The 12,354-nt window shown below is 40.9% G+C and overlaps 1 protein-coding gene across 3 annotated transcripts in view; it reads left to right on the top strand.

Moving 5' to 3' along the window:
• CDH4 (cadherin 4) overlaps nt 1-12,354 on the top strand; it is a 447,572-nt gene that overhangs the window by 279,842 nt on the left and 155,376 nt on the right. For all 3 annotated transcript variants that reach the window (XM_054081611.1, XM_054081614.1, XM_054081612.1), the window contains one exon: nt 5,565-5,741. In XM_054081611.1, the coding sequence (XP_053937586.1) occupies nt 5,565-5,741 (177 nt within the window). The remainder of the gene's footprint in view (nt 1-5,564; nt 5,742-12,354) is intronic.

Here is a 12,354-nt window from a genome sequence, read left to right as displayed (position 1 = left end):
CATTTTGGGAAAAAAGGGCTCATTCGTCCTCCACTGCCGTCCCTGATGTCAGCAAAATGTTGTCTCCTTAGAACAAAATTCATGCAAATGTTTATTTTGCGGCACTCTCGTGTTCCCTTTGTTAAAGAACTAAGCTATATTTTCATTGTCTTATTTTCTGTTTGGTAAATATCATTTTCTCCTGTCCTTTCCGCAGCTACCATGGAAACAAGCAAAAATGCTTCAGATTAAATATTTTTAAATACATTTTTTTCCTTGTTAGAAAATGGTACCGGTTTTCAAAATATGTATTAATACAGGAGATGAAGGGAAATGTACTTAAGCAATGGACTAAAGGTGGCTTTGTATCCCCTTATATTGATAAAAATATATTAAAAACACATTGCCTCAGCTAAACCCTCGGTGTGACACTAGAAACAAAAGAAGCCAAGTATTATTTCTTTTCTGAAAAATGACTAGTGTGAAGTGTTAAAAGATCCTATGGAAATAAGACGACTGGCGTATAAATAAAACACAAGCTAAATCGTAAATAATTTTGATACATGGGAGATAAAAGCCTTATTACCTCTCCCCCTATTGCAGGTGCTTTTTATTCCAAGTGCAAGAATAATGTATTTTACTGCTGAATCTGGAGCATTTTGTTTCATGGATTGAGCCCTATAAAATTAATAATCTCCAACAAACGTACCCTAAGACGCGCTGTTATTTATATGCAGAGAATGGTGGCTTATTTACCCAAACATTACAGTGATCCAAAATGTTCAGCTAAGCAGGAACACAAAATATGATATTATATTATGTAAATGGGTTTGTGATACGCTCTGCTGGATAATAACTTCCAGATGTCTCTGTAGCCAGAGGCTGACGGATATCAAAGGCAGGTTGGCTGGGAGGGGAGACGTGCCAGCTGGCGAGATTGGCTACTGCTAAGTGTAGCGGAAGGTGAAAGCTGGTGTTTCTTCACACTCACTGGTTTTATTTGTGGACTAGTGAAAAGTCAGTGGCCGCAGCCTTCTTTTCACGAGCAGGATACGGCTTGAGGGGCTATAGGGATCCCACGTGTCCATTTCTTTCAGTGAATTGTTTTTCTACCTCTTTTTTGAGTAGGGGTTGAGTTTAGTCCAAGTCTCCCAACAAATGAAAGACTGACAAGCCCTGAACTAACACTGGCAGGAGCTTATAGACTAGCTAGGCAGCTATTCTGACTTGTCTTTTATTGCCAGTGCTAGCTGCAGACAAGGGATCTCCCTCCCTGCTCAATGCCATGGTGTAAATGGAGTTGGTTGGAGGACCATGCAGGCTCACCGGTTTGGAGTAAAGTTTCCTAAGTCTAGTTTTGAAGTCTGACAGTCTCTAGAGGTTTAACTACATGTCATCTTCTGAATGCAGCAGAGAGTTCTCATCATCATTAAATGCAGCGCTGGACTGAAAAGAGACTGGAAATTACTCCTGAAAGATGTTGTTGAGGTTACTGGCATGGATTCCAGGGAAGCCCTACACCTTCTGTGGTGCAGCCTTTGAGAAAGAAGATCTTTGCACAAACCTTAGAGAGGAGAGTGCGTCTTCAGCCTCATGTTGCTTTCTGAGAGCTTGACCTGCCATGTCAGTGAAAGGTTTTCTATTGACTTCAGCCTATTTTTAAGTTTAACCGATAGCCCCCACATCCCTCAAGGAGTGGCAAGGGGAGTCGTAGAGTAGATTCTACCACACTGTGCTGCAGTTAATCCTCATCTCACCAGTGTGATTTCCTGATCAAACTGAGAGAGAAGGGTCTCTGAGAGACCCTCCCCTGTCCTACAGCTGCTCATGACGATTATTGTGGTTACGCTTTCAAGAGAAGGAAGTGTTTTGTTAGCAGAAGATGCAATGTCATTTGCCCACATTGACGTTGTGCATACATATGTTGCAGTTATGGGCCACAAGCCCATTGGAAGAGACACTGGACAACTCGGAGCAAAGTGCTGATCACAAGTTTGCAGAATGTAGGCTTTAAATAATAGAGCTAGCACAGCACGCTTCACATCACTTCATTAGCAAGCTCTAAAAAAACCTGCCCTAATATGAATCCTAAGGCATTACATCACACCAAATCCAAATTCATAACAAATTTACATCTCAATATGGTCTTTTCTCCTGTTGTTTTTCTTCATCCCACACATTGTAATCACTTTTTCTCCTTGAATGTAAAGGTTTTCATCTGGTTTGGTTCAGCTGTATTTCTCTAGTTTATCAACGTCCTGAAGTAATAAACAGGCATAATAGCTGAATTATCTCACTGTGTTATATCCTCGCTTAATTGCCTGTGTATTGCCAAAGACCACGCTCGCATCTTCCATGCTTAGTGTTTGTTCCTGTTGTAACAAATTGTAAATGTCGCCAGGTAATTTTCAGGATGGAGAGTGGACTGAGTTTTCCACAGGGCTTCACGGACTGGCTTCTCTATTTTGCTGCCAACACCCGTCATCCTTTTGCTGGATGTAAGAGTGGGGGTGGCTTCTCACAAACGCAACAGGAGTGAAACCACCCTAGAGCAGCAGTGCTGGATGTGCTTGATTTGGTTGTGTGAAGGGCTGTGGACAGATTGTGTGCTGATGACACTACAAAAGGTAGAGGAGTATTTTATCTTTTGGAAATCTCTGCCTGAGATTCTGGAAAGCATATGGGCAGTAAGGCCGTGAGAGAAGGAGCAGTTGTTATCTCAGTGAGAACTGTTATTCAGCAAAAAAACAGAATCGGAAACTGTATTTTAGATTTAATTTAATTTGGTGTCACATTCTGCTTCCAAGTTGATCTTTATATCCTTTCAAACTCAAAAGTACGGGAGAGTTTTCCAGGGCTTGCAGTTAGTTGTTGCTATTATTCCAGAGATGTCTGGGATGTTGCAGTCAGAGACCTGAATAGTTCTGGCATTTGTACTCACCAGACTTTGTTACTGCATTTGTCTCACAGCTTTTAAACAGCAGAAAGCATGTACAATGTATTTAAACAACACCAGAGAAATTAAGGTCATGAGAATGCATTGTCAACAAATGAAGATAAAAAAGAGCTGTTGTTCAAAAAAAAAATTGTTGTTGCGAGACGCTTTTGAAATTCTACATACCGAATTCAGAGTCATGTTGATGATTTATTCTAATGGAGGAAAACATCATCAAGAGTGACAAGCAAGCTAGTCACTGTCTAGTCACCTGCCAGCAAATATTTCATAAAGACTAAAAAGTCTGGTACTGCCTTGCTGAGCTGACACTAATTATTTCAGTATACACAGAGCTTTGGGATTCGTGTTAATTCTCAAGTCTGTCTTTAGTTCAGACTCATTCCTCTGTGTAAACTCAGCAGAGCACAAATTATTTGACCATCCTTTCATAATCTGTCCCCACGCTCACTTGCCAATTATATAAACTGATCCAAATACCTGCTCTCAACGGATCCCCATTTGGGAATCAGAAGCCAATTAAAAAAAGAAGGGGGATATCCACTTTTTGGTAGCTCATGTCTGGTAGTCCTATTTCATGTTGACACTTATTTTTTAGTATCTTATTTAGATAACATTGTTTTCATCAGTGCTCAGAAAAGACACCTTCCTGGTCATAAAGCCCTTTTTAGATGAAAACTCAATTGGATATAGCATGTGGCATCCCATAGGAAGGCTGAGCTCAACAGTGCCTACCAATATTCTGAGTATCCCAAGGAAGTCTTACACTGCCACATCATGATGCTGTTTCTTTGTTCATTACACCCTTAAGTGGGTATTTTTAGGACAACATCTAGATATGGAACAGTCGTGCAGTCATCGTGCAGCAGCTTAGGGACGATGCCTGTTGAAGGTGTGTGTAAAACAGCATTCAGGCAAACACAAAACAGCAGTCACCTTGGTGGCTTGGGTTAGCGTGAGAGAGGGTTTGAGAATCGTGGCTATGTGTGACTGAAAAGGACTACATTTGTCTGTTCTGTGAAAGTTCATCTCTGGAACTGGTTCATTTTTAAGGTTTGCAGTAAAAATAGCCACGTTTTTGCACAAGTGCTTCCAACCATTGCGGCCAGTGGATGTCTGCCCTCCACACATAACACGGATCAGAGCCACGAGGAAGCTGAATGAGTGGCCTCCTTGCTGTAATGTCCCAGCTTTTGGCATCCAGAAGGTCCACACAGCTTTGGAGCCACCAATCGGTTCCATATTCTGTTTGGATTTCATATACTTTATAGTTTTTAGGTGACTGCCTTCTTCACTGCACTTCCATATCATGAATTGTAATGTGCTAATAGATGGATTTACATCAAACCATAAACCTTGAAGCAGTAGTTCCCACTGAAATCAGTGCCTACAGATAAACGCTTGCAAATGTTTGTAGGATGTTTGAGCTTGTACATCTGGAGTGTTGTACAAAAAGTGAGTGTGGCTTAAAATTACAGGAGCCTCAAAAAAATTTGCTGGTTTTTGCTATGGTGTTCTTGTGTTTTGGGCTCTTGTTTTTTGGGTGAGGTGACTTGAGAAAATATGTAAAATGCAGAGAATAGTGTCCCCACTGTATCTTAGATCAAATGAAGAGAATACGGCTTACAATCTTTCTGATTTCTGAAAGTTCAAACGTTTCCCGATGGGAATGCAGGTCACCATATGGTGAAAAAAAGCTTGTCTTTGATAGTTCTGTTTTCTGTGGACTTTCCAGAAGTAAAGCCTGGAATCATAGAACACCACTGAGTATTTAAGTTTTGGGACTGAGTAACCTTTGAAGAACTTCTCCAAATCTACGTTTCATTGATTCATCATTCTGTAAGGCAGAAATTTTCTTACAATGAACCAGGCTTCTTAAGTCCAAACTGTGGTCTCACCATTCATATTGTGTATTTTAATGTGTCCAACAGGAAAGTGGGCAGAATTCATAGTAAAAAAAAATATCACAAAGGGCTCAAAAGCGCCCCAAATAATGGAAATTATTAAGTGCGATGCATTGCACTTCCCAGGTTGCATGGGGAGTTGCGCGTTTGGGATTTGTGGTCAAAACCCAGCTCATTCTTCCTGAAGCACTAAGAAACATAACCAATTCACCTTTGCAGCTATGGAGCTGACTCTTCCCTGGTTGTGGGTTGTTTGTTCCAGTGAGATATGTCTGCAGAACCACAGGCTACGGGTTGCTGTAACCCTGTTAATGCCAAGGAGTGGGGTGACTTAGTAGTATAAAACTGAGCCCATGACACAGAGTGTAGAGGAATTCTCTCTCATTCTTTTTTGTGTTCTGGTAGGCTGCATTTATTAGAAATTTGCAGAAACTTCTTTACCTCAATGTGCCGCTAAAGCTCCCTGCAGCTGGTGTAATGAAGACGATATATTCTGGGAGGCATCTTGATTTGAGAGTGACAGCTCCATATATTTGTGAAAATGAAGTGGCAGCGGAGTTGCCAGTAAAGCATATTGTGTCTTCGTGGTGCAGAAATCTATCACATTAATAACAATAATTTTCACAGTTACACGTGACCATTTGCACACAGGGAGGCACTGCTGTGAGGAGAAGTCTTAAGAAGTGAGGAAGAAACTAATTGGTTTTGCTTTCTTGTTTCCAAAACAGCCAAAAGGCAGGAAGACCGTGCCGGGAGAACTGGCGCAGCAGCAGAGCGACACTCTTCTCCCATGGCGCCAGCATCAGAGCGTTAACGGCCTGCGACGGCAAAAGCGAGACTGGGTCATCCCACCCATCAACGTGCCAGAAAACTCCAGAGGACCCTTTCCGCAGCAGCTGGTTCGAGTAAGTTAAAAAAAAAAAGAAGAAATAGAAATGATAATAATAGTGGTGGTAATCTTGGCGTGCGTCTAGTGAAGTAGTAGAGGGGGTCCGAGCTCACTTTATGGGAAATCTGGCTCAAAGCAGAAGCTCTCTGCTTTTCCTCCCTCGTGCAAGAAAAGTTACCTTTTACATGCTGCTGAAACACTTCTTTTCCAAAGCTACTTGCCCCAGTTTTCCCTTCCCGAGCTCAAACAGCAGCCTAATCGCCTCCTTCCAGCCAGTCTCTCGGGAGACGCTGGCATTGCTGCCAGGATGGCACTTTGCCCGTGCTGTCATCCAGAAAACGGCTGCAGGTGTAACATTGGGCTTGGTGACACCCAGCGATGAGGGGGTGCTGCATCCTCCCCTTCCTTCGCAGAACCGGAGTACAGATGTGTGGCGGGGCTCGAGGAGGTTGGCTGCCTGCCGCCGCTGCAGATGGATCCCTCAGCCTCTCGATGTTGCTAGTTCCTTTATGAGGATGATCGCTGTGATCAAGTTCACCCACGTGGTTTTCTGTGGTGATTATTGGATGACAGGAAAAGAAAAAGAAGGGGAAAGGGGCCTTTGACAGACACATTTGGTTGATATATTATTGCTGTTGATAAGTGTTAGCAAAATATAAATACATGTTGCTATTCCTCTTGCGGGTGCTGGTTTCAGTTTCTGGAGCAGAAGAAAGATAAACAGTAGAAAAAATAATTCCCTGGCAGACTTCTACAGCGCTTCCCTTGGAAGAAAATGGTGACAATTATAAAATTTCAGGACTTATTTTGAGGAGCAGTGGTGTGTCGCTGGCATCCCTTCTCAGGAAGTTCACCCAGTCGTCTTGAAACAGTGCCGAGATTCAAATGAGTTGTCATCATTACCTGTCTCCCAGAGATTAGCTGATACTCTTCTGCACAAACCATGTCTGGGAGGAAAAAAGGAGCTTGCCAAGTCCTTTAGAAGTTCAGGTGAACCTCGCAGTGACTCATGCAATGACTGCAGGTGCATGTTCTCAATTCACCAAGTATTGAGTGCACTTGAATTGCTGGTGTCATTTCTTTGTCCAATTAGGGAAGTATGACAAGGGATTAAAAAAGTACCAGGTGGCAGATGGTTTTATTTCTGTCCTGGAGAAACAGGGAGGGAAGCGAAGAAGTCTTTTGTGGTCAGCTGTGCTAGGTATGAAGTGACCCATTAATATATTGTTAAAGAAACATCTGAAGGGGAGAATAGCCTAATGCGTCAAACTTTTCTTCCTAAATTGGATTCATAATTTAGAATAATTCCTGGATTCCTGAGAAAAATAAGTGGAGTACTTGCAAAATGAACTTACGACCTGTCCCACTCCCTGCTGATTTCTTTTGAGCTGTGACTAGACAGCGAGCAGACAGCTTGGCACCACCTTACCATGGCAAATTTGTTGATGTATAAGCACTGAAATCTCTGTGGCACTTTTTCCCCCTACAGTCCGGAGATGAAACAGAAGGACTCAGGAATGTAGAACTCCAGTATTAATGAAAGTGACAAATAATAAATTTTATGTAAGTACAGAAGAATTGATACTCATCACTTAAACTGCCAGTAACCTTGGAAAGATAACCTAGCTGATGGAAACACAGAGCTCCCAGATTGTCAGCAATATGTCCCAATGCAGTTTTTAAATACAGGTGATAGGGGAAACACTGAAATTGAAGTAAAAAATGGGGTGGAAAAGAAAAAAAATGGGTTAGAAAGAGCTGCTTTCCTTTTCACCTGACACACAGAAAGTATCGTAATGACAGGGAAGATCATACAAAGAGTGCAACTCGATTAAGCGAGAGACCCCTGATGTCTCAGGCTCAGGCTGAGTTTCTGCTCCTCTGCAGCATCTGGCCTGTTTGCCGGCCCCTGAATGGGAAGATTGGGTGATTCCTAGCAAGGAGTTACAGCTTACTCTGTTAGACTATGCTCTTTAATTATCTAGAACAGGATAAATCAACATCTTCAAAGACCAGCGCTGTCTGATTATTTCCATCCACATAATCTTCAGATTGCCTTGGAGCACTCGCTGTCTCCTAAATCTAGGTAACAGTTTTGATCTGATTTCCCATGCTTTTGCTCACTGGGCACTGAATATTTTTGTGTCCATCTGCTTACAAACTGAAGCTAGAAGTGCACGTGTGAAGTTACAGCTCAGATCTCATTTGTACGGAAGTCTGTCACGGTTTTCTCTGCTAGTTTATATAAAGCGTTAAATCTAACGCTGGTTCCAGGACACTGAAGTGTTTTTTGGTGTGGTGAGCCCTGCTTGAGGTTACGTTTTATAGGTATAACTCATGGAAACCAGTCCCTCCGTTATGGTATGTTTGGTTCTGGTTATCTCCAAGGAGAGGAAGGGATGGCATGAAAAATCTGTATATTAAAAAAACAAAAAGACCTACCAGAAGTACATTTTCATAGTACCATTTTGCTGTTTGCATTTTTATAGGTCAGACTAATTTGAAATGCATAGGCAAATCTTTTGGGTTCCCTCCTACTCCTGCTTCCTATTGTGATGGTAAAAATTCCATTTTATGGAAGTTGATTAGTTACTTGTCAGTATTTTTAGCAAGGCTGTGCCTGAATGAAGTTTAAATGATAGGAAAGGTGAATGCGACTTGATGGGAGCCTCATACCTCAAAATGCAGCCCTGTCTGGTTCAGCTGGGATCAGCTATAATTCTCTTCTCATTAAACCATTTCATTCTGATAAAATACATTAAATGGAAAAGTTTTCAGGAAAAAAAAAAAAAGAAAAAAGGAAGACGTCACAACATTATTCCTGCCAAAAAAAACTCGGTTAATTACAGGGCTTTTTCTTTCAAAGGAACATCCATGTCTGTTCGTATGCATCAACTGCACTAACTAGGAAATGCATTCCAGAAAAATAACATGTAAAAAGTAATAATAGGAATTTCTGATTAGTTTTGGCTGCTGAAAAAATTTACTTATTCTTCAAAGAGTTTAAATAAACCTCTGACATGTATGAGCTAAATATATATTTTTTTTTATAAGAAATGTTTTGCAAATTTTGGTTTTGTCTTTGAGCTGAGAAAACAGCTATCAAATTGTATTGATACATACTTATTTATTTTGCAAACATTTTTTAAAATCTTGGCTTTAATTTCCTTGTGCTTCACTTCCACCTTTGTATGAGGAATAGTATCTTACATGCTGTGAAATGTTTTACTGTAGTGAGGATAATTTCATTACTAATTGTCAGGTAGTCTCATTATTATAACTATGAGGTCCATAAAAATGCCTATTAAAAATACAAAAACAATATGAAACGTCCCTCCTTCCCCATGACTTCATAGTTATATGACTTCAAATGACTCACGCAGGCACACCGATTGACTGAGGTGATATACTAAATAGTTGCACCCTTGCTGAGTACCATCTATTTTCTCACTGACTCATCTTTTTAACTACATGTGTAGCTAATTCTTAATTATCTATTATCTAATTATCTATTAGCTAATCTTGTATTTCATCCTCTTCTGAACTACAAAATGTGTCTTGGATTTGGATCCACGTGAAAGTCTCTAACTTCTTCTAACGGGCACATTGAGTCAGTTTTCAAGGCTGAAGCCTTGGCCTGTCTTGCTGGGCTCCATGAGAATCATTTGTTTACAAGACCAAGTCTTGTGCAGAATCGGCCCTTGGTCATGGCACGCTTAGATACCAGGCTCCTCTTTATCAACCACTGCAACCACGGTCACCCTTGGCAATGCTCTGACCTTCCAACTTAATCTCCAGGACCTTTCTAGAGCTCTTACGAGCCACCTCTCTCTAACTTGATATGCATAGACCCTGTTTTTTTCCAGCTTGCCTTTATTAACTTTGGGACTGAAAAAAATCATGTTTACCCATAAAATCTCTTATGATAAACAACTTTTTCTTCTCATTACGCTAGCATGAAGATCCACTGAGCGATGACCAAGACAGGATCTTGGTGCTCTTTCAAGCTGCCTTGATTGCATGCTGGAGGCTCAGCATGCCCTCTCATACCTGAGTGGTGGTAATCTCAGACACAATAATACTAGAAATAATCTAATGTATATAACAAGGAAAAAGAGGGAAGAATGCATTTTTATGTAAATTTAATCAGAAAGTCCTGAAGTGGTTTGAAAGTTGGTGGAAGGTAATATACCTGAAGGCTCTTGGATTGCTTCTTAGCAGAGGTGTTGTTGATTGGGTGGGTTTTGTGCAGCACGGTGCATGTTAATGGAGCAGAGAGCTCTTCTTAGCACACTGGAAAAACTCGTAGGGAGCTCTTGGGTGTGTTTAGCATATGTTGAACTATATGGTGAAATTGGATACTTAATATAAAAATGTTGGTAGCACCCTGTAGAGCTCCTCAGCCTATCTGTGTGCCATACCTATCCCAGCATAGGAAACTGGTGGTGAGACAGTTCTCCAAAAGTCTAAAAACCCATTGTTGGAGATACACGAGGTACACCAAGCTGTGAAATGCCCACTAGCTGAGACCATCAGCCCTCAGCATTGGCATTTCCTGTGCTCATCATGGCCATTTCAGCATGCACTTTGCCTTGTTTTAAATAGTTTTATTGTAGGAAATCCCTCATGCCTCCTGTATCAGCCACATTGCTAACTGCTGTGAAATTGGCAGTTCAGAATCCATGAACTCCCAGCTGTGAGACAGATGGCATCTGTCTGTCTGTGGTGAGAGAAGGTTTGTTGAGAAAAGGCCTCGCAAATGCTTCCCAAAGAACATCAGACCTTATTTTTCCTGAGAGTGATGGTGATCACAAATAGGCCTAGACCTTCCTTGTTCTTCACGGGAATGAGTGATTCTTTTGACTTACCAATCACAAAAAATAATAATAAATAAAATTGCTAGTTCTGGCTCTCAGTACATCTCATCTTTGGTAGCCTGTGAGCATTGCCAGCTAAAATTCGGAAATCAGGCAATTTGATCTTTATTGTGACAGTCAGACAGAGATAAGAAGGAGCAAACCCAGAGGCTGGAGAGGAGACGGGACGTTGTGGATGCTTTGTTGCTTTGCAGAGGCACAGCCTTCCTCTGAAAGCTGGTTAAAGAACGGTAGATAGCAACAGCTTTTGGTTCTTGACTGTGGTTTCATGCCTTAAACCGACCTGACACCAAAGAGAGAAAGATTAGCAGGAAAATGATTCATTAAGCATTCGTGTTGCCACCGTCTTGGCTGTGATACTGATCTGTCTTCTGTGTGTGTGTGTTACCAAACCAGGACTTGGCACGCTTGAGGTGAATGGAGAAAGGGAAATAAGATATGTTGCTACTTTCTTGACACATCCATTTGAAATTTCTTATAAACAGGCAGTTTAAAGCAAATTTCTAAACGTATACCGCACTATATATATTCCTCAAATGATGTTCCTTTGTTTGCATTCTCCCTGGAGTACAAAGATGTCATTCTTAATCTCCAGCATTTCACAGAAATAGGCAGCCAGATCCTGAGGTAGATTCATGCCTCTCTGCCAAAGCTGGTAAGGCTACACCAGCGTGTACCGTGTGGGAATCTAGGTCGAAGACAGGAGATGCCCAATGCTTTATGGGCTTTACGTGCACGCGCACATACAGCGTTATGGATTGAAAAGTGCAGCTACAGCATAAATGCTCCACTTGAAATTCTCTTACAAGAGCATTCAGGCCTATGCTGTAATTATACATATTGTATTTCCTTGTATTCAGACCCATGGGGAATTTATACTGTCCTTGCTAAAGCCAGAGGGACTGAAGGAAAGCAGTCATTTAATGATTCAGCTGTCTTGGGCTCTATGATTTAATCAATCATATGAAAGAAATTTTTAGATTCTTTATGTTTAGAGTTCTCTTGTCTGAGCAGAAAATGTTCCCTTTTTGAATTGCTTTAATAGCTGTATTTATGCAGCTGAAAGTTCCTTAAGAAATGAAAGTAAAATCAAATTGCTGAGAATGCCTAGATAATTTATCGGAGAATATTCAATTAGAATATATTAATATTTTAGATTTCCATCATTAATTTAATATTCAGAGATTTAATTTAGTCGTTGAATTGCTGTAGTGCCATGCGTGGGTAGATTGTTAGGCTGAGTGCTTAAAACACCTGCCACAAATGGGTGAATCTCACTTTGATTCCCAAGAGCACAAATGCCTTTCTACTGACATAAGTCTTGCAGCTAAAACTCAGACACTAAATCTTGCCTGTGCTCTGCATTTTTCCATAATTGCAGAATAGAATAATATGACCTTCTAGCAGAAATAAATGCAAGAGCCTTATTTATTTATGCATTCAAATCCAGACTGAGGGGGAATTTGGTGCTTTGGGGTTCTGAGTTTGTATTACTGAAGAATTTCGTTACTTACTGAAGGAGAACTGTTGGGAGGGAGGTTGGGATTTTAAGGTGATTGACACTTTGCTGACAAATATCAAGGACTCCTATTGCCCAGTTCAGCTAAAAATACTGCTGTTTTCCATGATTCTTTGGGAATAGCAACATGAGTGGAAAAAAGTGCCACTACAAATAATAATAATAATAATAAAAATCATGAAATGCCATGTGATTTGGAAGTTGCATGCAAGAAATGGAAACAATTTTTAATT

This window comes from Cuculus canorus, chromosome 16 (genome assembly GCF_017976375.1).
Source record: "Cuculus canorus isolate bCucCan1 chromosome 16, bCucCan1.pri, whole genome shotgun sequence".
Taxonomy (NCBI): Eukaryota; Metazoa; Chordata; class Aves; order Cuculiformes; family Cuculidae; genus Cuculus; species Cuculus canorus.
This window is presented reverse-complemented; position numbering and strand designations above follow the sequence as displayed.